The 25,928-nt window shown below is 36.3% G+C and overlaps 1 protein-coding gene across 3 annotated transcripts in view; it reads right to left on the bottom strand.

Moving 5' to 3' along the window:
* npas2 (neuronal PAS domain protein 2) overlaps nucleotides 1-25,928 on the bottom strand; it is a 127,280-nt gene that overhangs the window by 8,519 nt on the left and 92,833 nt on the right. For all 3 annotated transcript variants that reach the window (XM_087251380.1, XM_087251381.1, NM_178299.1), the window contains 13 exon segments: nucleotides 25,463-25,586; nucleotides 22,353-22,466; nucleotides 20,641-20,759; nucleotides 20,443-20,525; nucleotides 12,614-12,720; nucleotides 12,255-12,402; nucleotides 9,814-9,895; nucleotides 9,598-9,724; nucleotides 9,408-9,511; nucleotides 6,340-6,411; nucleotides 3,835-3,993; nucleotides 3,448-3,603; nucleotides 3,178-3,368 (listed from right to left, as the gene is read on the bottom strand). In XM_087251380.1, the coding sequence (XP_087107506.1) occupies nucleotides 3,178-3,368; nucleotides 3,448-3,603; nucleotides 3,835-3,993; nucleotides 6,340-6,411; nucleotides 9,408-9,511; nucleotides 9,598-9,724; nucleotides 9,814-9,895; nucleotides 12,255-12,402; nucleotides 12,614-12,720; nucleotides 20,443-20,525; nucleotides 20,641-20,759; nucleotides 22,353-22,466; nucleotides 25,463-25,586 (1,586 nt within the window).

Raw genomic sequence — 25,928 nt, 5'->3', positions numbered from 1 at the left:
TTTGATATAGAAAACAAACTCCCGAGGACACATCGGGTAAATCTTCAAAGGTAACTGTACTTTACAATGTCATTCGCATCACCCTGGCTACTTCTTAACAATAAAATGAAAACATGATAGAAGGAACTGTCTATTCTCATTTTGATATTAACAACATATCAGACACCAGAAATGTTTAGGCGTCCTGTAGCTACATATTTATATGACCGTCATCTTCACTGTGTGCATGTTAATGACAAAACGAAGCCTATAACTAAACAGCCTCCTTTAATTTTCATTGAAAAATAAGAAAGTCTCTTTTGCTAAATATCAGTTTTAATAATAGCAATCAATAATTCTATTATATATAGTATTATTAGTCAACTGTGCAGAATCAGTGTACTTGATTTCATAAATGTAATATATTTACTTATGTTTTGTTACCTGGGAACAAGAAATAGATTCAAAAGACCAAAGAGTCGTTAGATAGAGACAAGATTAATTAAATGTTAAATTTAACAACTATATTGAGATGAGATCCAGCAGTAGATTCTTGATGAACTATCTGACATGCACTGCTCTCACTTGGGGAGGTGTGCTCAAAGCACCTATTGACTGCCTGGAGCTCAGCAGTGCATGACAGAGTGTGTGTATGATCATGCGTTTTCACCGCTAATAGTGTGGATGGAGAACTTTTTAGAAATGCTAGATGAAAAGCCAGTGTGGACGTGTATCATTTTCATTTAAAACACTATTTTAAAACTAAAACGTATTAATGTAAACACATTTTTTTTGTTCCTTTGCTTTTATGGATTCTGTTTTCTTCAACGCTTTGAATGACACTGTCTGTTCACAGCTAACAGCTAATTAGTACAGTACATTAAAGAGCTGTAGCCTTAAACACCCTCTCATCCTCCTCTCTCTTAGCAATAAGCTGTTGATTAAGCCGTAAAAGATGTTTGCAAAAACAAAAATCATAAAGGAAATGATGCTTGTAGTTATGATTCTGCGACCAGCATCGTGTGTCCCTTACATTTTGGTAATGGTATGGCTTGCTTGGAACCTCACCCAGAGTGGTTCTAAAAAAGTACCAGGTACTATAGTAGGTATGGAATGCAGCGAAAAAGTCCCCAATGGTAAGGTGTACCTTGCAGTGGAAAATTACCATAATTGCCACACTGTATCTACATTATTTTAAAGAGGCCTTCAGATTTTGTGTGCATTGTTTTTTATAAAACAACACCAAAGAAAATCAGCTATCCTGTCTGTATGACATAGATAAGGAGATAATATACACACGTTTAATAATATACACACGTTTAATCCTGTGAGTTAAGCCCCGGTCAGATCACACAATTTTTATTGTCGGTTACAAAAGTCACTATGTCAGATTATGTAATTTTGTCTTGATAAAATCTCGTCTTGTAGTGGGTAACAAATGTGCCAGACTACACATTCCTTCACGATCAGTCATCCCATGACATCTCAGACAAGCGTTATTTCCCAAAGCAGTCACAAGTGTTGCTATAACAATATTTCTTATCTTAATTATTTCAATCTCAATAAACAACAATGTTTGCTGACAACTAGGCTACATTATTTAAGAGCATGGATAGGATTAAACTTATGATAACTTTTTTAATATCAAGTTACTTTCTTTGAAATCTTAATGTACAGTACATTTTCCTGCTTATTAAACAATGAACTTCACGCTAGTGAGACGGAGAAAATGAAAGCACAACAGCACCAAGGAAAAAATCAGAGGCTCAAAGAATAATCCCTAAAACAATGACATATTAAAAAATGAGGTTTGTGATACAACAATTACAGTGAAGCATTAATTAAATCCTCATTTTCCACAGAGCGAAACAAATCATCCAGCCGCACAGATGAGTAGAGGACAGGCACAAACAATATAATTTGTTTATTTTTCTAGGAAAGAATATCATTTTGAAACAAATTTCATTTGGTATAATTTGTTTCTTAATTCTAATGTATTATTTGGTCCTTTATCTACTAGATAATCAAGAGTAACGAATAACATTTGAGGTAAAGTACTTAAAAACCAGTACGCTATTTGCCAAAACATGAATTGCCATGAGATTGTGTTGGTTTGTAAAATAAAATAATAATGTAGCCTAAATAAAATTAAAGTGAAAAATTCACAGTTTCAGAGAAGCCTATATTAAACTTTTTCACTGTTAATGACTGCTTTGTTTTAATGAAATGCTTTTACAATGTATTCGGAGCACCAAACATGTTCACAGATTACCTCGGAAGAACAAACTCTGTTGAAAGACTGAGAGAACTCACTAACTCATTGTGAGAATGAAGATGTCTGTATATTTGTGCCAGTCTGTCAGGTGAAATTATTAGCATTTAAAAAAAAAAGTAGTTTAAGTTTGCATAAGTAAACAATGCAGCCTTTTTTTGTTTTGATTACCTGACCAGCGCATTAATGGCAGCACCCGCTGATATAACCGAGAAATTGTGTGCTCCTATTGCACAGTGTCGGAACTAGTCATGAAGAATGGGGAAAAAAAGTAGACATGCTAGACTTTCTGCGATGGTGTCATAAAGCGTTGCAGACATGATATCAGTTGACGTGAACTATGCCACATTACACAAGAAGAAATGATTTAATCTTGTGTCAAGATGCCCTTTTGTTGTTCACGAATTTCCATGACCCCCTACATCAAGGAAATTGTGTGGAAATTGTGACAAACTCATGTGATCTGACCAGGGCTTTACCCTTTGAATAGTAAGTTAATAGGGAACATGCATATAAAACTACCATGCAGCGATATGGCGAATGAATGAAATGAAATTGTTGTGGTGTGCTCTTTTAATGCTTGTCTGTACTTGTAATGCAAACGGTAAATATTTGAGTTGCTTGCAATTTGTTTTTTGCAGTATGATAATTTATTTTCTGTATTTGGTTGTGCTGTAAATATCTAGTGATTTTCTGTATTTGATTGTGTTTTGAGTATTTTCAGCACACGTGTTGTGAAACTGATGGAGAAATGTTCTTAATGTTTCTACTTCCGCATTTTCCATAGTTGTAGCTCATTGAGCAACATACAAAAACACAAACCTTTACTGACTGGAAAGAATGAGAGGAACAAAATAAGAAGAATCTTGCAAGCATTGTCACGTCAGACACATCAATAGACATATGTTTTGTATTTAGGCTGTTACCGTAGCTGTCCGTCCTGGCTGTAGTCGGCGTGTGTGTTTCTTTGGCAGTGTGTGTCATGTTGGCTTCGGTGTCCGTGGTTGGGGGAGAACATCATGGGGTTGCTGTAGAAGGGTGTGGTCAGACTGGTGTGTGTCTGCATTGGAACACTGACGGCCTGCATGTGTCCAGCCTGAACCAGCCTCTGCTGCCCCTAAACACACAAGACAACCATTACTGTATGTGTCTGGAGGGAGTCGCTTGTGTGCCTGAGTGAGATGTATGATGAATACCTGAGTGGATGAGCTGTTGGGTTGTAGTGTGTGTGATGAATGTGAAACACAGTGTTGAGGTTTAGGGTGTGTGTTTTGTTGAGCCGGCCTGCCTGGACCCTGCTGCTGTGGACCAGAACCAGCAAACTCTCCCTGTATCGGCTGCTGGAGTAACATCTGCAAACACAGCCATTCAAACACACCGTGTTACTAATGGTGATATATAAAGTCAGAATAAGTTCCATTCATTCATTTTCTTTTTGGCTTAGTCCCTTTATTAATCTCGGGTCGCCATCGCGGAATGAACCGCCAACTTATCCAGCATATGTTTTACACAGTGGGTGCCCTTCAAGCTGCAAGCCATCACTGGGAAACATCCATACACTCTTGCACTCTTGTGTGTTGTACCTGTAGGTTGGCGAGCTGCAGCTTCTCTTTAATGTCGTGCAGCTCTTGCTGTTGTGTTTTGATGTCGGCCTGTAGGATCCGCGTTCGCTCCTCCAGCTGCTCCTTTAGCTGATGCATGACACCTAACTGAGGCTGCTGGAAGCTGTACAGGGACTGAGTCTGTAGCACACACACACACACACACACACACACACAACACAGAGAACACACACTCAGGAAAAAAGCGTCCAGAGCAGACACACATGCCTCTTTTTCACCTTCTGGAAACTGAATTTCTCTCAAAACTGCTTATTGTTTCCACAGAATTCATAAGTGACTACATTAAAATAGCTATTCAATGTGTAATGCAATAGAGTCCAAATCAATTATCTTCAGATTTTGAAGCCAATATTACAAATATACAGCCATGGAAAAAATGAAGACACTTAAAAAAATGGCAGGTTTCTGACAAAAACAGATGTGCTGGATTCATGAGGTATGTGGTTGAGTACAATATTAATATTTGTTTTATTTTGTAAGGGTTTGATAATATTTTCTAACAATTGCTGCATCCCAATTAGCATATTATCTGTCCTAAATAGTATTTAAAAATATAATTAGTATGTCCACATTATAGAATGTTAAAAAGAGTATGCCGAAGAATCCCGGATGGTCTTCTACTTCTGGTCAAAATTTTAAGTGTAGAAGCATCCATACTCTAACCGCTGATATCGCCCACAGTACATTGGACATAAATTCGATCAGAATACAAACATGGGTGAAAAGTGTAAATAAACTACAAATATGGCAGACATGCAAGACCAACTGTCAAGTAAAGAGGCTTCGGTAAAGATGTGTGTGACTGTTAATTAATATCTAGCTCAGAAATAAACATGAAGTGATGAATTAATTTCATCAACCCAAAAATCACTCAAATAAACATTTAATAAATTGAGAAATTAAAGAATTCAGTGTAAAGCTGCACAATTAAAGATGAAAAGATCTTGATCAAAATTCAAACCCACGCAACATGAATGATAAATGATAATGATTTGCATATGTTTATTAATCCTGCATATGTTTATTAATCCTTCGAAGCGCTGCATTCAAATCTGTGTTAAAGAGATTCAGTTTTTACACTTTTCCATTTAGTTACAAACAATTAAATAAAAAAAGAAGTGGGAGAACAGTTTATAGTTCAGATTTATCATTTGTTCAGACATTTATCACCATTTAATGGAATTTGATGCTTGTGAATGCTGTAGCAATTACATTGTTTAACCAATAGGTGGCGACAGACAACCATCAAAATTATGTCACTGAAAAATTGATCCACCTATAATAAAACATGAAGTTTTATGAGTGAATTGTTAAATCATTAATAATAATAAATATGATCTGTTGTACAAGATGTTAGATTTCTATATTTAGCATCATCAGCAACAGTAGCAAAGATTATTTTTCATAATGAATATTTTCCTTTTTTTCAGCTGGTTGTTCCTTCATTTTAATTTTTATTAAATCTACAGGTTCTAAGTTCTGTTTGTTAAAACCAATGGTATTGCAGTAATATTGTTGTATAAATGGAAAGCAAATGACATTGTGTGCTGATCCGAAAAATGGTCTGATTCGTGACTCAAAAGTCAGTGTGATCAAAATGGTGAGATTTGTGATCCTTTACACCACTACAAAACAATATATATTCTGAAGAATGCTGGAGAAAAAAGCAGCCACTGACATCTATATTATATCAGATTTTTTGGGGTAAACTATCCCTTTAAATATTTTGATCACACTTTATTTTGATGGTCCGTTTTTTGAATTGAAGTTACATTGCATCTACATGCCAACTAATTCTCATTAGATTATAAGTAGACTGTTAATTTAAGGTTAGTGTAAGTTGACATGTATGTGCAAAGTTTCTTCTTCAGGACAAGGCCGATGAATGATATCATATTGAATGGTGATCAAATTTATGTTGATAACGATGATATAACATTTTTACTCAATATTGATCCTAAGGACCAATAAAGCAGCCGAAATATGCAACAACAGTAATCTATAATTGACTTGATATTAGAGATTTATCAGATTTTTCATAGCTGAAAATTATCGGCTGAAAATAGGTCATGCTGCGTCACCCAGTATTGTTTCGGGCTCTCGTTTCATTTTCCTGCCAACAGTTCACTTTCCGCCAGCAGTCATGGTTGGGATGCTCTTTTAAAAGTGGAAGCATTAAAAACGTATATAAAAATATATATATTGTTACCGTTCAATATAGAAATGAATACTTGAGATTGCATTTTTGCCATATCGCCCAGCTCTATTATTACAGCAGGGGCACCAGCAGGTTTTGTGGTTCAGCCCGAATTGACACTTCAAACAAAAGGAAAAAATCTAGTCTACTCACCATAAGCTGTAAGATTACAACAAACGTTAGACTTCAGCTCTACTTAAGGATAAAGAGAAAGAGGGACAGGTGGGAAGGAAGAGAGGGAGAATAGGAGAAGTTAGGATTGAACTGACCATGGCTGAATGCTGACTGCAGGACGGAGAGAGTGACGGGGGCTCTGAAGAGCTCTGTCTCTGAATCAGGGTCTAAATACACAGAGAGAGACCAAACTGTAAGAGACTTCCATATTTTAAAAAGAATAAACAATATGACAATGCAAAAATATGCAAGAAAATAATAAAAAAAGGAAAACTAGTTTAGCGATTAGCTTAATATTACATTTAACTGATATGAAATTACAAGAGCTTAAAAGTTCATCCCAAAATTTTATTCTGTTATTAATTACTCACACTCATGTTGTTCAAAACTGCTAAGACTTTCATTCATCTTCATAGAAAAAAAACCAGAAAAAAAAACCAAAACTTTGTCAAAACATACAAAATGGTAAATACATATTTGTTCTACAGTTAAACCACTGAAATTACGTCGAATGTTTTGAAAAAGTTCTCAGCTCATTTTCTGGACTTTGATCACCTTGGGAACATTGCTGTCTATGGAGTATGAGAGAGCTCTAGGATTTCATCTAAAACATCTCAAATTAATTAGTGCTCTGAAGTAAAATGAAGGTCTCAGGAGACTGGAAAGACACGAGGGTGAGTAATTGTTTTTTGTTATTTAACCATTCAAAAATCTAAAAATCAATCAAATATGAAAATTAAGCTATTATTTATCACACTAGTCTCTTTTTAAAATAAATTTCCTGACGTTGAAATAGGATTCGCGTTCGTGTGGGTTTCCTCCAGGAGCTCTGGTTTCCCCCACAACCCAAAGACATGCGGTACAGGTGAATTGGGTAGGCTAAATTGTCTGTAGTGTATGAGTGTGTATGGATGTTTCCCAGAGACGGGTTGCAGCTGGAAGGGCATCCGCTGCGTAAAACATATGCTGGATAAGTTGGTGGCTCACTCCTCTGTGGCAACCCCAGATGAATAAAGGGACTAAGCTAAAATGAAAATGAATGAATGAAGTTTAGATTTGTCCATCTGTTGGATTTTGGAGATGAATTCATCACTATATGGGGCATTAGAATATAACATGTGTTTGGATATAACTCAGTTTTTTGACCACAATTCGTTATCATTGTTCATTTATTAATTTGCTGGAAATTAGAACTGAATCTAGAAATTGTTTTGAAACAAATCTTTGCGCTTAACAAACAAAATTAAATATGTAGGCTAATGGATGCCTTCAGTGGAGTGAGTTTCCACCGTTTCCTTATCCACGAAAGTAAAGGTGTCGAGTAAAGAGTAAAAGTACAGTAAAGAGAAAGTAAATTAAGGAGGTTCATTCTTTATCCTTGCACTGCAGATGGTCTGTTTAATCGTTTTCGTGCTAGGTGAAGCGTTCAGTTTTTCCAATTACAAAGTCCACCATGTAAATAGCAAATGAACCATGGTGCGACGCAACCAAGCGGCAACCTCCCGCTCTCCCTCAGGAAGCCAATACGAAAGTAACTAAAACTGCAATTCATCCGAAATTCCGCTAGTCCTGGCCGCTCCTGGCTCCAAAACAGAGCAAATTTCAATTGAGCCCACTGTTAGAATGGCCAACTTTACAGCAGAAAAAAAGGTGTTTACAGCCTGGTACAAAAATGATTTTGGTTAATACAGCTAATATTACCCTTCATGACAACTGTGAGGGGGGTGAATTTTTTTATTACTCATCCGTTTCCTTTATATTAAGTTATATCAAGTTTGCATAATTAAGGGAGTGGCCACTTGAGTGACAGTTAGGTCTCGCTGGTCGCCGTCACGTCACCTCTGCAGATTAGCCACGGAACTCTGCATATTTATCGTATTTCTGTGTTGTTTTATGTGGCTTTACACAGTCAACTGTCTTTTGGACTTGTTTCCCACAATTATTAGATGGCATGGCATGCTGAGGGCACTTAATTGTGCTCACAAACCATTCACGTGGCCTCCGTTTCCCATGTGAGTAAAGTTATATACTTATATACCATCTCTATACATGTATTTGTTTTATTTAAGATCATTTATCGTTTATATTTAGAGCTGTAATGCACTCCAGAATCTGTCAGATTGATTAGCTGTAGGCCCTAGAACAGTCATCTGAAGCGTTGTCATACAGTGTTATGCTGGATTTTATCAATAGTCTTACATTAACTAACACAGACTATATCTGAAGTGTTTGGAAGTAATTCGCGTTTTCCTCCCGTTTAAAAACGTCATAAGAACAATGTTTAGTGGCTCAATGTATTACAGCAGTGTTTTTAAAAGTCTAAACTCTTTATTGATATAGTATACAATCAAGCACAAGTGGTCAGAATACAAACGAGTCATAAGTGATAAAGTATTAAGCATTTCTCCCAAAGTAAAGTGTGTCTGAACCAGGTCCAAGCTAAATGCTAGCAGGTGTCTGTAGCTCCGCTCACTCTCCGCCTCTTTGCCCTTGTTTGGTATCCCGCCGTGGGTGTGATGACGCGTGACCAAAATGGCGACGGTTGGCCGCGCCTACTTGTGGCTTCTTTTGCGCTCTTCAGAAACCTATGGGTGACGTCACGGATACTACGTCCATATATTTTACAGTCTATGGACGCAACTGACTCTTAATAGGAATGGGAGATGAGACTCTGATTGGTTTAATGCACGTTGTGCTCAAAACACACCAATAACTCATTAAGAGAATAAGCACAACCCTGTTAGACCATGCGCCATGGCTCAGATCTTATTTTTCCATCCTTAAAATAGCAAAAGTGGATTCAGACAATGCTTTTGCATTATGCACTTTAGATACACCTAAACCTTTAGAATAGAGGCCAGAATGTTTCTATAATGTCCCCATATGTTTCCTATTTGGTTAGGGTTTAAATAATGTTCTCTGCTCTTTTTTGCTTTTGTTATCTGGGTTACTAATAAGTTTATTATATGCAAATTCTTGGCCACTTGTCATTATAAAAGACTACACATTTATTAAAGAATATTAGCAACTCACTTCACTCCAACTCGCCCAGATAATGTACACAAATACACCTCTTTGATAAACCAAGATAAAAAAAATAAATAAAAAGTTTTGAAATCCTTATTTCTTCAACACACGTGAAATCTGACATGCTTGTTTGCACCTTTGTTCCAGTGTGTGTCATTCTGTTGGAGCTCTTCTCAGGGCCGATGGAAGCAGACTGCCGGGATGACGTACATGCTTCTGTGTATCTCACTGAGGAGTTCGCTGCACGCACAAACACACACACATGCTATCACATGACTATCTATTGTATTTTTCTCTTTACTAAGGTGCTCTCTGTTTGTTCTTACATGCGGAGTCGGAGAGCGCTGTGTGTGATGATTTTCTGGAGCTCTGTGATGACACTGATCGAGCGCTGTTGATTCTGTCCCGTGTAGCTTCCAGAGGAGGACACATGTCCAAAAACACCTCCTGGCCCTACAAACAAACATGATACATTAGCGTCAACTATTCATACAAACAAACAGAAATGCTTACAAGTGTTTTTCTTAGGTTTTGTTTCATACTTTGATTGAGGATGTGGCCATATCAGATGAGCTCTCCTCCAATCCAAACTCTCTCCTTCTCTCCGCTCGAACTTCAGCATAACTTTGGAGAGAGAAAAAAAACATTTTGTTGTTGAATGTTTTATATGTACTGAGAAAAAAAGTGGACAGACTGATCTTCTTATGTGCTGTACCTAAGAGAATATGCTCAATTTTCAAGGCTAAATCTGTAGTAACACACACTGACCTTTAGATGGAAACAGAGGCTAAAAATACATCACACTTTGTTAAAAAGACTAAATTAGCTGACAAGCATTAATGACTACCTGTATTTTATTTTTTAAGTTATAAACAAGCGTTTGAGAGCAGATGCAAGCTACAAATATGTTAATTAGAAAAAAATATTTAAATATGTTTCACTGCCTTTAGCTAAGGTTGCTAAAGTTACTTAAATGATAAAACTGAAATACCTTTTATTACTAAGGGGACAAATAAAAGTCAAAAATGTACTTAAAAATATTTTCCATTTTCACTTTGTTAAATGAAAATATTTTTCATTCATTTTATAAGTATTTTCTATTTACCATTATATATTTTATATAAAATTAATAGAAAATAGACATCTTAAAACTAAAAGTAATAAATTTTACAAAAAATACATAAATAAATTGAAAAAATATAAAGTAAATTTTTAATAAAATAAAAACTAATTCAAAATGTTTCATTTCAGCTAGTTACCATGAACACATTTTCCATTTTAACTAAATAAACTAAAATAAAAAGTATAAACATATTTAGATCTAAAAACAAAAATGCTTAACATTAAAATAAAATGTTGAAGATAGAAAAAACAAACATAAATCTAAAATAAAACTAATTCAAAATGACAAATGTTTTTTTGCTAGTTGCCATGGAAACTTTTCTCAGTGTGTGTGTGTGTGTGTGTGTGTGTGTGTGTGTGTGTGTCTGTGTATATCGCATGCTCGTTAATGCAAATTTTTAATTAGCCAATTACATGACAGCAACTCAATGGCCAGACTGGTTCCAGCTGATAGAAAGGCAACAGTAACTCAAATAACCACTCGTTACAACTGAGGTATGCAAAAGAACATCTCTGAATGCACGACACGTCCAACCTTGAAGCGGATGGGCTACAGCAGCAGAAGACCACACTGTGTGCCACTCCTGTCAGCTAAGAACAGAAAACAGAGGCTGTAATTCGCACAGGCTCACCAAAATTGGACAATAGAAGATTGGAAAAACATTGCCTGGTCTGATGAGTCTCGATGTCTGCTGCAACTTTTGAAGGGTCAGAATTTGTTGTCAACAACATGAAAATATGGATCCAACCTGCCTTGTATTAACGAATCAGACTGGTGGTGGTGGTGTAATGGTGTGGGAGATAATTTCTTGGCACACTTTGGGCCCATTAGGACCAAGTACCAGTTGTGTCAACGCCACAGTCTACCCGAGTATTGTTGCTGACCATGTCCATCCCTTTATTACCACAGTGTACACATCTTCCAATGGCTACTTCCAGCAGGATAATGCGCCATGTCATACAGCGCTAAAAATCTTAGACTGGTTTCTTGAACGTGACGATGAGTTCCCTGTACTCAAATGGCCTCCACAGTCACCAGATCTCAATCCAAGAGCACCTTTTGGATGTGGTGGAAAAAGCCTCTAAACACCATTGTTAAGATTTATTTAATGTCAGGTTTAATGTTACTGATTATTGCATTTACTTGACGGATTTCATTCTTTAATTTTCCTTCTGCTTTTTCATTGGTTTTCCACAGCGGAATGAATCGCCACTTACTTGATAGATTTATACATTTTTTTAAATTTAGGTGGTTTGTGTAATGTGTTTTATGTTTGGTAAAATAATTTCTAATGGCATCTTTAGTGATTTTCAACTGATTACACAGTCTTGTCCCGATAGGTGGATTTAGAGGTTTTTGCAAAAAAAGCAGATGTGGATTTAGCTGGTTTTGACGCAAAAGAAAATGTACTTTGTTAAAAACCAAAGAATTGTCTACAGTGACATTTATGAAAATTATAAAAAAAGTTATTTTATTTACAAGCTAATAACCTTTTCATTATCTATGAAATGAAACATCTGAACCTTATTATATGAGCCTGATAGAAAATGCTTATTCACAAGAAAAGAGGTCTGATGGATTTAGAGGGCTTTGCATCTGATCTCTTCATATATATATATATATATATATATATATATATATATATATATATATATATATATATATATATATATATATATATATATATATATATATATATATATATTAAAGCAAAGATGAAATTAACTCTAATTCAAATTACTGTGCGAAGCAAAGCGTTTTTGTTTATATGCTTATAAATAAGTTCAAGTACTTTCCAGTGTGCTTGCCATGCCCACACTTTCCATACACACATATAAATGCCGCTAGTGTTTGTTTTACCTGACCACGCTGTGTGTGCAGACGATGAACTCAGGTTTGGAGTTCCACTGGTGGTACGTGATGTAATAGTGCGTCTGCAGCCAGATCCACTGCTGTCCTTTAGTCAGGAACCGATAGTAACAAGACTTTCCTTTCCCACACTGCATCACTGCAATACACACAAACGCATGCACACAAACACACAAGATCAGCACTCTCTACAAAAGGCTTGAGAGCTTCTTACAAGGTCTTTCATCTTTCCTGGCGGGGCCATTTTCAGCTCCTCTGTGATTCGCACAAACAGGAGAAAATTTCCAAGACAGTACATTGACCTAGTTTGAGAACGAAGAGAGAGCGAGAGCAGCAGAGATAACACTCACATTGTTTATGACATTGAGCAATCAGCTCCAGGTCGTCCACATGGTAGTAATCATAACCCGAGGTCCCCAAAACCTCAAACGGCAGGTACCCGATGATAGGAGAGGCCCTGTAAACACACACACACACACAGTTATTACATACTCTCTGTACCCATTAAAAACATGCACAAAACGGTAGGGCAACTGTGGAATTTCTGATTTGTAAAAAAAATCTGCAGATTGTTATGGAACAATTTTGAGAGTAGAGGGGCTGAGAAATAAACACCCAAAATAAATATAAACTAAAGTTTACAATCCAAATCAAATTTGAAACACTTTGATTGGTAAACAATGCAACAGTAGGTTTCTCATATAACACATCCAATTGTATCACACATAAATCATCTAAACATTTGCATATTCAACAATATTTCAAAAACTAATATAAAAATCTAATAAATATGCATGTATGTATGTACAGACTGCAAGACAGGGGCGTAATAGAAGGGGTGTAACTTGTAGTGGAGGTGTACCTTAAAGATATGGAGACATACATGTCTCAAGACTATATTGTCGGCAAGATGGCGCTGTACCCATCAGTTATTAACATCTACACCTACTCCACACCTAAACCCAACCATCACAGTTATTAACGTCTATACCTACCACAGTCCTAAACCCAATCATCAAAGTTATTAACATCTATACTTACCACAACCCTAAACCCAATCATTAGTTATTAATGTCTATACCAACCACAACCCAAAACCCAACCATCATAGTTATTAACGTCTACACCTACCCCAACCCTAAACCCAATCATCAGCTAATAATGTCCATACCCTACCACAACCCTAAAGCCAACCATTAGTTATTAATGTCCATACCTACCACTACCCTCAACACAGTTATTAACGTCTTTACCTACCACAACCCTAAACCCAATGATCACAGTTATTAACATCTATACTGTACCAACCCCAACCCTAAACCCAACCATCACAGTTATTAACGTCTATACCTACCCCAACCCTATGAGTTTCATGGTGGAGTTGCTAAATTCTAAAATATAATAATATATCAAATGAATTGGTTGTAGATAAGTTTGGAGAAATCTCATGAAAACATTTGCTAAAAATGTTCTCTGCTAAGTATTTCCACTATCTTGCCAACAACATCACGTTGTGACATCTCGTTTGGTTAAATGGGATCTCGATAACTGCAAGTTATGCCTCTAACTTGCAACAAGTTTTGCCCCTTCATGTTACGCCCCTCTCTTGCAGTCTGCAGACAGATACACTTGGAGTATCCGGAGAGTTTTCTTTTGATTTCTGAAAATCAGTAAGCCCTACCCACCCCTCAAAGGCAAATGAGCCAATGGCAGTTGAATATCAGTTGCATGGGAACCGGAACTCAGACAATAATCATTAAAAGATTTTGGTTTGATTTTGTTTTTGAAACAAAAATAGCTTTACCATGTGCCTCGAATACTTGTAACATTGATTTCATGTATCATGAAAGGATAGGTAATGGATTTTTTTTTAAATGTCACCTAAATATTTAGAGGCTTTAGGTGTGTCAAAGAAACAATGCTATTAACTCTGCTAATGTCACCTAAAGTCATGTAGTAACCAGCTCTGCCTCGGGTTAGTTAAAAAAAAGCCCTATTGTTAGCTTTCTCCTGGTAACAATAGCTAACGCAAAGCAAAACTAGCAAAGGGAGTTAAATGCCAATTGATTTCTATTCACGGTGTCGTTCATGAACAGTGTTGATGCTGTAATGTCATCTGTGATCGTGATGGCGTGATGTGTTTTCTCTAGTTTGAATCTCTCGCTTTCAAATTCCTCAGTGTACAGTTGAAGTCAGAATTATTAGCCCCCATTTGATTTTTTGTTTATTTTTTAAATATTTCCCAAATGATATTTAACAGGGCAAGGAAATTTTCACAGTATGTCTGATGATATATTTTCTTCTGGAAAAAGTTGTATTTGTTTTATTTTGGCTAGAATAAAAGCAGTTTAAATATTTTTTAAAAAACATTTTGGGGACAAAATTATTAGTCCCTTAAAGCCATATATTTTTTTCGACTGTCTACAGAACAAACTAAGGTAATACAATGACTCACCTAATTACCCTAACCTGCCTAGTTAACCTAACTAACCTAGTTAAGTCTTTAAATAACACTTAAGGTGGTATAGAAAAACAGTCTATTCTAGTAATACAGGATACTTTACAATTTTATTCCAGGTCTTCCAAGCTAAATAATGTTTTTTTTTTGGATGGTGACTCTTATTTTGAAGTTTACAAAAGTACATAAATCTAACATCAAACTAACTCATGAAGTTAATACATGTCTCACGAAGCGGATCGATGAGTGTTTGTAACAGAAATACTTTAAGACAGTGGTCTCAATTCCAGGAGGGCCGCAGCTCTGCATAGTTTAACTTTAACCACCTCCAACTCACAGCTTGTTAATAGTCTCTTGTAGTTTTGAACACCTTGATTAGTTGGATCAGTTGTGTTTGATTAGGGTTGGAACAAGACTGCGCAGAGCTGTGGCTCTCCAGGAATTGAGTTTGAGACCTATGCTTTAAAATTATAAACACCACTTCTGGCGATGTGTGATTACTGATTTGCACAACATATGCTTGATTCATTCGTATCGGAAGCTCTGGAAATACGTGAACCACTCACCACACAGTTTGTTTACAACAGAAGATGACAACAAACAGGAAAAATAGTTAGCTTAGTGTTACTGTATAATATTACCCAGTATATTACTCTTACAATGCCACATGCATGTCTCAATTGTGTGTCATGCATCATCCGTCCTAAAATGTTTTTGTTACAAATGTTTTTGTTAACCTGTTGGCTGTGTCTGGGTTAGTTAAATGATTAATTCACACAGTTTTGCAAGCTTCAAAATAAAAGTCACTATCCAACACCATTATACAGCATATAAGAGAAGGATAATATTTAAAACTACTTCGAATGTGATCACCTGACAAAAAAAGAAAAAGAAAAAATCATATACACAGAGAATGGCGTGATGGTGATTTTTGGGTGAAGTATTGCTTTAAGCTTGTTATTCACCATATTTATTTTCAAATCTTTTATATATTACTCCAAGCAATATTTAATACATTAATGCTCCTTGATGAGAGCTGGTCCTTCTGTGTCAAAAATATATCAAAACATTTTGGGACAAGGTGACAGCTGTCATTGCAAGACAATTAGCAATGTTTATTTGTCAGAGTTAGCAACAGTTACTAAGGGGGTGGGGCTTACAGATTGGCCAATTGGCCCAAATTGCAAAGTGAAAAATGTTACATGTCTTTTAACACCCGTTCAAACAGCTGTGCTCTTCCTCCTGAGGCTGAAGGAATGAACCATGGGGGCTCAGATTAGCCTGGAGTCTGGTATGTGTTTGTGTTTGTAAAAGGAGAGGCGCGTAAGTATAAGTGTGAAGTGTCTGTGAGATTTGTTTGCCTTTAATGCTCAACAAGCATTACATAAAAAATACGGTAAAAGTTTTGCAATTTAATAATGACTGTTTGTTTGAACACATTTCAAGATGCAGTTTATTCCTGTGATGCAAAGCTAAATTTGTTTCATTGCTCATTACTGTCATTAGTACTCTAGGCCAGTGGTTCTCAAACTGTGGTACGCGTACCACTAGTGGTACGCGGGCTTCCTCCTAGTGGTACGCGGAGGAATCGCTGAATAATGAAAGAAGCAATTAACACTTTTAATCCTTTAATGCGTAATATAACATTGATGTGATCAGCATTGGCTGTTTTGTGAAGCGTACGATCACAGCGCTGTGCTTGGAGTGTTTATTTTAGTGCATTGTGTCATAAGCTGCTGAAAATCAGTTTCCGAAGTTTAGGTCACAATTTACTGTTTTAATAAACCATTATCTTACACTCTTAGCTTAATATACTTACTATAAACTACTAATTAGCTATTTATTAATAGTTAGTAAGGTACAAGGTTTATAAGGTAAGGTTCAGGTTTATATTCTGGGTAGGATTAGGAATGCAGAATAAGACCATACTTTCTAACTACTACTGAAAAGTTAATATCTTAACAATAGGCAGGTAATAAGCCAGTAGTTTGAATTGTGACCTAAAGTAAATTGTTACTAAATTCTTTACTAACAAGACTAACTTCTGCAGTTTTAAGCTACTATTTAGAACATCAAGTAGCCAATATAAAAATACATAGTTGACTAATAAATGACAAATCTCAAAAGAATTTCCATTGTAAAAAAATAAATAAATAAAATTCAACAAACCACATAAAAATATCCAAAACATGATTAGCCAACTATGCTTGCAACTTCCATTACCAACAAACTCAGTGATTCAGTGTTTCCCAGATCTATCACTCAAAAAAAAAAACATTTGTAAACAGCATTAAAAAGTATAGATCGTGAACTTTACTAAACGTAAACAAATAATCTAACCAGCGAACAGTACAATCTATACAAACAGGTTTCATTCTGCATGTTTTAGTTTGTTACAAGATTTACAATGTTTTTTTTTTTTTTGAAGTGGAAGCATGTGCTCTAGTATCACCACAGAAATATATTTATATATTGTTATTTACATCTGTCACCTTACGTTATGTTGATATCAAGCATTTTAATTAGCAGATGTTCACACTGTTCACACAGTTCAGAACAAAGTCGTGACTATCTTGAAATTTTCTGCAACAATATATTAAACTATTAACCCCCATTCACATCAAGCATGATAGCTGTTAATATAACAATAAATATATGTCCACACTGACAAAAGATAATTAAAACATATATTCTTATAATCTTAGAAAAAAACAGTTCATACTTTTCATTACCCCCTCGTAACCAGCAGATGTCCTGAGTGTGCAACTAGCGCATCTGACAAATGAAATTTTTCCCAATCCAATTAAATGAGGTTAGCAATCAAATTAGCCAGTGTAGTGGACCAAAAACAGCAAACTATTTTCCCTAGCATTTCCGATGGAGGAAACACAAAGATGCTGAAATGAGCACAGGATACCTGAGGTACTTTTATTTTTATTCTTCAGTTTGACAGCCTGCCATGCATAACTTCCATGTATTTTTATCGTACTTTCCCATGGTATGATCAATTGTATTCTATAGTAATTATCTTCAAATAATATTTGTAAAGAGGGTGGAAAACTTAAGCTGTGCTTCGCCACAGTGTTCGTAGCTTAAAATTGCACAAGCACACTGTTTTTGAACGGATTCTGGCTGGCAACCTTTTGTTGTTAATTAGCGGAGAAAAAATCCCAATAATATGGTTTCTCTACATTTTTATCATTACACTTGTGGTCTGAACTCTGTTGTTGTTTTACATTTAGAATATAAAACGCACATCTTTAGATCTTTATCTTTATAGTCATTGTTTTCTGTGTTTGGGATTTAAAGGTGCTGTAGGTACAGTAAGTTGTTGACTCTTCTACAGCATGAAAATATCATAATATGTTTGCAGATATTTAAAAAAACAAGCAAAGTGAACATTCTTGTTTATCTGACAAACAATGGTAAAGTTAGTTAGTCTGCTTTGAAAATGTACATTACATGCTGGAACGTCTGTCTTTGTTTTGGTTCTTTTAACCCGCCCAAAGTCAGTTAAACCAATTATATTTCAGCACGACGGGTTGCCTTGGTGGAAAACAGCGTATGATTCATTCAGTCAAGAAAGCTCTTCAAGTCATCAACCGAAATGCGACCTCTGGTGGACAGTAGGAGACTCAGAATGGAGTTGCAGATTCAGAGATCCACATGAGGTTATTAATTAGCAAATAATATAAATATTATAAACATAAACATTGGGTGAGCAGGTTACATTGTAACCCTGTGTCCTTACAATAAGCTATGTGACTAGATTTGCAGTGATGAGCAATTTTGCTGTTTGCACCAGACCCAACATGACAGACATTTAAATACAGCCCTTCAGAAGCACAGAATAGTGCGCCTACTGCACTCAACGAAATGGTAAGGTTTATAATCTTATTAACACATATTAACTTTAATTAACTTTAACATTATTAAATTTACATGATATGTGTTGGCTTGCACACACAGGTTCTAAAGTTACATTACAAATGGTTTATTTTATTTTCAAGATCTGAGGTAAAGCACTGTATCTGCTGCTGCTTTCAGTAGTATGGCAATAAATGTCATGTAAAATGCCATTCAAACTCACATTATTAGCATTTAACAGGGAATAAAGGACACAAGGTTTACCTCGAGGTGACCCTTGCTGTTCAGCTGCAAGAAATAAAAGTTGTTTCTAAAATACACATTTCAAGTGAAGAAGTCAAAAACGCTCCTTTTAATATGGAAAATATTCATTCTATCGCGAGCCATTGCTTTTGTTTAGAACACGATTTAAATCAGCCTTTAGGCTCGACAGTCAGGCACACAGCTCTTGGTGTCAATCAATCTGGAAACCTGAGCTTGCATGTGTTTTGACACAGGCCGTGCAATACCTACTTCAACCACTGGGTGTCAAACTTACATTAGAGGTCTGCATTCCCGCGGCTGTCCCGAAATAAATTTCCCAATAAAGCGCGGGAGAGGTCGGTAACGGGTTTAATTTGGGACGGGAGCAGGCCGTCTAGCAATATCACTCCCGACTCCCGAGCGAGCACGTGTATGTATGTGTGTAAATGTAATAGCGCGATGCTGTATTTAGCTTGTTTGTTGCTGTGTGTGTATGTGTGTGTGTGCACGCGTGAATGAAGAGAGAGAGAGAGCTTTGCCTGTGTGTGTGCTTGATGCTAATGTGTGTGTGTGTGTGTGTATGTGTGTGTTAGTGCGCGTGCGGGAATGAGAGAGAGAGAGAGAGAGAGAGAGAGAGCTTTGTCTGTGTGTGTGTGCTTGGTGCTTATGTGTGTGTGTGTGTTTAAACAGACAGCTTGTTATAGCCTGGTATATAGCAGGTTGGTTTTCGGTTTTGTTCTCCCCCCTGCTCTTTAACGGGATCGGGCGCGGCGGGTAGAAAACAAGGCGGGTCGAGCAGCGGGACAACAAATGCTGAATGTAAGCGGGAGCAGTCGGGTTCGGGCTAAAACCTGGCGGGTGCGGGATTCAAAATTTAGTCCTGCGCAGATCTCTAACTTACATACTGCACCTTTAATCGTTCAGTAATAAGTCAATGTTAATATTGGGGAAATTCACCGAAGATTAAAAACGTTTTATTGGATGCATTTCTAATTCAAAAATGGTCTCAAAGCAAGGTATGTTTGTTAATCTCGGTCGGATGATTATCTTAAGCAAATTACAATTGTAGGCAGGACCATCTGTCACACTGACTGAAAATGCAAGGAGTGTTTGGAAAATGACAATATTTTTGTTGCTCCAGAAATGAAATATTTTCCCCTTTAGAGAGAGAGAGAGAGAGAGCATTTGACGAGACAGCCCGAATGTCCAATTATAGCTCTGTAGGGAACAGGACATCAAGTACAGCATTACACACACACACACACACACATACACACACGGTTATGTAACTCTCAGGGGGTCAGGAAGGCCTCCTGAGTAAATTGTCTCCATCTAAAAATTTATGAATGGCCACACAGCCGAATAAAAACATCACATTAAAATAGAGTGTGCAAAGTGATTCAAAGCACATGCAGAACTGATGACACCCCTAGCCATGCGTGGGACAGCGGAAAGCCTGAATGTGCAAATGTAAGTGGGTCAGCGGCTGATGAATGAATCAAAAGCATGACATAATCAGGAAGAGCCTCTGATCGAATGAACCAAAGGAGCTTCGTGCAGAATCATAACAGCAGAGGAGTCGTTTGCATAATGGAGCAGCATTTGACTCACCTGTGATCTAAGAAGAGAAATTTCCATTCCAGACTGTGTCTTGATGTGAATTCATCACACACATCCTCCACGTTGCAAAGATCCTTTAATAAACACATGCACATACACAGAATAAGGCTGCGTGTTCTTTGAAGTTATGGTGAAAGTGAGCAGTGTGTGTGATATTGATTTTGTGTGTATGTGAATGAGTGTGTATACCTTGAGGAACTGAGGGGTTGCGAGTCTGACTGTGGCCACGAGGCAGACCTGCTCCTCTATTGAGGACTGCAGCGTGCGAGGAAACGCCAGATCATAACCATTACATGAAGACAGAGGCACTGGAACACACACAAAAACAACACATTCTGTTTAAAGGAAAACACCCACAGTGGACAGATAAATATTAACCCTTGGGTGATGTTGGGGATGTTTTCATCCACTTGGGGTGATTTTAAGTCTTAATTTAGCCACATCTTACTCTGTATTTCAGCAAATGAAATTATTTTTTGGTGACAAATTGTATTTGGACACAATTTTTGGGAAAATGCTTTGGAACTTGAAACTCAACAATAAGCTATGGGCAAATTTACCACCATTTGTTATGTTCATGCCTGTTTTTGCCCAATTGACTTCAATTATAATTACTTTGTTTGCAAACTAAAGCCATGACACCATATGATCATGCATTCTTTATCGTTGGCGGTTTTCCCTGTTGGACATAGGATGCAACGATTAATGATTTCACTATTAATTGTGCTTTAATTCGTCTTGGTTATTAAATCATTGTCAGCAAAACAGCTGCAACTAAACAATATTCTTGTGCGCATATTGGGAATGACGTGCTCATGCTTTCCAGGCACACCTAGTTGAAAAAATGCTGCGAGTCACGTGACAAGGACTGGCTGATCGGCTTCATACTTTGTATGGAATATACACATTTGCTAAAAATGAAAATACCAAACAAGTTCATAATATAGTTAATAACAAGTTGACAAGTTAACAAGTGCATAATATAGACGTGCTTTTCAGACAGGTTTAGCAGCCTTTGACTATGTTTGTTCTCTTTAAAATGAAATACTTAGCTAATATGATGCTTAGATTTTCATTAGACAAATACTATTCTTTATTTATTCTTATTTTAATTAATTTATTTATTCATTGTTCTGTTATTTATTCAAATATGAGTTTTCATATGATTTTCTAAACTAGTAGTGTTTTGAAATTAATGAATGCATTAATCGTGATAATAGTGAAACCATGATTATTAATCAGACTATAATCGTACAACCAAAATCTATAATGGTTGCATCCCTAGTTGAGAAGAGATAAAATTTGTAATTTTTACTGTTGATCACCAGTTCGAGTGAAAATGTATACAGTATATATAAACTCAAAAACTAAAATTTACTTTTATGAAATAAACTTTTAACAATTTTACAAAACACATTTAAAAAAATCTAAAAATGTCTTAAAAAATAAATATATAGGTATTGACTTTAATATGCTTAAATTATGTTAGCGTATAATAAACTTTTTATACTACTTTTAAAAAACTTAAATGAATGCAAGTCTAACCCTATAAATGACTCATAAATGTTTTTTCTTTTCATAGTTTTGAATGTTTCTTGTTCATTTTAGTTTCAAGATTCCTCTCATTCGCAACTTCTATATTAGTAAAGACATCACCTCACAATGACATTCTACATGCAAATCAGGGGACAGACCAATAATTCCAACATAGGCAAATGCTTACTCCTCATTAAATTTCTTCCTCAAGCAAATGCATAGGAAACGACAAAATGCATGCTCACTACAAATGCTTATCGAATCTTAAACAGATCTAGAGTACATCTATACATCCTTTGTTAGCATCTTGGTTTGTGCTGAATGAGACACGGATGTTGATGCAAAAATAAAAAATAAAAACCTACCATTATTATGAAACTTGAAATCTCCAACAAATTTGACATATTCGTACGTAGGCGGTTCTTTCGGGTCAATGTTTCCCCTCGCTATATGACAGCAGAACTCGACGTGTGTCTCATCTGAAAGAAAACAGAGTGCACATGGAGAGAGTTAGCTGCTAATAAAACAGCAATTCAGATTGTCTGGTGAACACAGCAAGTTGACGTTTTAAACTGCAGACTGTAAGTTGTACCTCTTTGTCACCATCTGTTTGAAACCTGCAATTAAAGTCAAATGAAGAATGTTTGCATGGCTTGAGTCGCATGTTTATAAGAGTGTGCGTGGTTGTCAGTGACTGTGCTGCTGTATATACTGTACTTCACAATCACAGAGTCTACATCTTAAAGTTTGACCCAAATTATGGCTGGTCGATTAATTAAAGGCAATTTTCATGCGCATTTTTGTCAGTAAAGCAGGTTCTAGTAAATCTCCAGCATGTGCTATCACGTAGCCAAAATGCTTTTCACGTTTTTATGTAGTTTGTTGATAAGCGACACAAAAATCAGTTTGAAAAGTTCTATTTCATCTGATGATAATAACATTGAGATAGTTATGCAATAATGACTGCTGTTTGTGTATCTTCTCAATGAATCATGGTTTTTGCTTCCATGACAAGATGTGCATTACAATCGCTGGTTTGCTAAATCATGATTCTGATGGCCGAGAACTCAAATGGGGTTGAATGTTAAGAAAACACATGCAAACAAAAAAAAAAATTTCAAATTGGCAAAACATCTTCATCAATGTGAACAGTGAACGCAAATTCTCACAATACATGCAAACATAGAAACATGCTACAAATACTGCAACCCACAACGAAAATGTGTCAAGGGACCCCTAAAAAGTGACAAATCTGTCTGTTTCCTGTTTAAAGTTAGTTATGATGTTGGATATCTGAGCGTATGTCTGTGCGTTTAATTAAAACCGAATCGCAATTTGAAACATTGCGATTACCCAAGCATGGAGTCTGCGATATGAAATGTATGTGAATTATTAAATTTCCCCCAACCAGAGCGAATGCGTGACTTCCATTTCTGTATGATAGTCTTACTAGATAATTGAGTGAGCACACTTTCGTTCTACCCAATCAGAATTGCGCAGCCGAACTATGCGTAAAGCCCGCAATAAATAAATACAAACAACTGGCGATGATGGCATTAGCATTAATGACGATTTAATGTAAAACAAAAACAGGACATTGATAATATGGGAATATTTTGGTCTCAAAGTCACAGACACCCAACAAAAACAGGTAATTGAAAAAAATACCACAACCAGCACCTAAAAAAGCACCCCAGGTGGCTATATGAAGAGTGTCTTGCTAAAAAGTCAGTGGAAAGTATTGCCAGTGACACTCAATCTAGTAGTGAGCAACACTTTCACCAGCTAATATCATCTAAACAAGTCGCATGTCTGCCACTTTTTTAAACCAACTAAATAAAATAACTAAGGGTGTTCTCATACTAGGCTATCCGAACCGTGCCCAGGCGCGTTTGACCCCCATTTCCCGAATCATTTGACAAGTGTGAGTACTTTGAATCAGGCCCAGGTGCGGTTCAGTATGTCAGCTCTAGCCCAGTTGTGTCACAGCACGGTCCGGTTGGGATTTGCCATGGTACACTTGTAGTGTGAGTGCAAAGCGTGCCTGAGCATGAAACTGAAGACGCAATCTCACTTTTAAGGCACTGCTTCATATGGATTAATTAATCATTCTTACTTTCCAATAATGCAAACTGTCATAGTTTATTAAAGATACAAACCCTTGGCTGTATGTCAGCTGCATCTTCAGCAAATCTCCTAATACCTGCAGCTCATTGAATTTCATGAATATTTATAAGCGCCAAAAGTGTTGGATCTGTTCAGCAAAGATTTGACTGTGTGTCACTGCATTTTAAAAGACTTAAAATAATATGAAACAATATTACTTAAGCAATCTTCATTGTACGGAGCGAGAGCGCTTCTCTTCTGTTAAACTGAACAGTCGCATCATCGTGGACATAAGCATGCTCAGGCTCGGAAGGCAAAGAATGCAGTGTGAGTGCAGGCCGAGGGGAGAGGAAAGAAGGGACAATTGCGCCTGGGTTAGATTTAAGACAACTGTGCCTAGTGTAAGTACACCCTAAATATCAGTTGAAGGCTCATATCACAAAAATGCTAATTATTTTTGTTATGCTTTACTCTAAAGCTGTTCATCTTAACATCATCATTGAACAATTATGTGTATTTAGTGTGTATTAGCACTACTTGTAGAATTAAATTTCTCTACAGTCTAATCTTTAATGGTCTCACCATTTGAATTTCATATAAAAAGAAACTAAAAGAATAATTATCAAGACTATAATTGACCTGTAACCTGCAGCTCTACACATAGCCTCATTTAGCCTACTAGCCGCGAGTCCTTCTGTATGTATACAATTGTGACCTAATGATGAAAGGTGGCAAGCTCATATTTCCAGTGAAAACCTACCAGTAGCACTCAAATGAGAAACCTTTATTACAGGCTTGCTATTGTAATTCAGGGTTAAAGTGAGGACATGTTTTTGAACACTGGCTGGTTATATACTAGTTTAAAAATGAGTTTTGAATAATTTTATACCAAAAAGTTTACACACTACAGCTTTAATGGTCTGCTATGGCTGTGGCCTCAGTGTGACTTTCATGATTCTGAAGTGCAGTAGTGAGCCATGCAGCAGAAAGTGTGTCCTTATGTGTACATATTGTGTTTGTGTGTTTGCATGTGGTTGTGTTTGACCAGTGAAGTAGGTGCTTGTTGTGATTGACTGAGATCAATAAGTCAGCTCTGTCCATTTTTTTTCAACCAGTATATCCCAGTATTAGTGTGTGTGTGTGTTTCAGGGATTGAGGTCAGGGTAAGAGCTGTATGTGGGATTATTAGAGTGTGGTAACAGATAATCTGTGTTACACTGCACACACGGAGCCTCTATAATTAGCCTGGAGTGTAATCATGGAGCACAACACAGCCGACAAATACAACGACATATTCTTTTTTAGTGTGTGTGTGTGTGTGTGTCTGTGTGTTTGTGCATGTGTGTGTGTTTATGCGCAGTTTACTCACTGCTGTTGAGCAGGTCTACAGTAGAAGACTCAGTCAGAAGCATGTGTGAAGACAGGAGTTTATACACATCTGCGTGCTCTCGCTCTGGCAGGAAGTTCAGGATGTTCTGGTCCACCATATCTGACTAAGACACAGCAATGTATATGACAAAGTTACTCTCTTTCAGAAGGACTACACTGTGCAATACATTTCCCACAATACATAGCACTTACAGTATATATATATATATAACCACAATCACAAAAATGAAATAACAATTGCTTAGTAGATAAATTTTAATATTATAATTATTATTATGAATTATTATTTATTATTATTATAGTTATTATTATATTATAAATAATATTATATTATATAATATATATTATAAATTTTTTAATATTGTAGATGTCATCATAATGGTTAATATTATTACTATTATCAGTAGTTTTAAGTATTATTTTTATTATTATTATTATTATTAATG

Source organism: Danio rerio, chromosome 5 (assembly GCF_052040795.2).
Source record: "Danio rerio strain M-AB ecotype USA chromosome 5, GRCz13ab, whole genome shotgun sequence".
NCBI lineage: Eukaryota > Metazoa > Chordata > Actinopteri > Cypriniformes > Danionidae > Danio > Danio rerio.
This window is presented reverse-complemented; position numbering and strand designations above follow the sequence as displayed.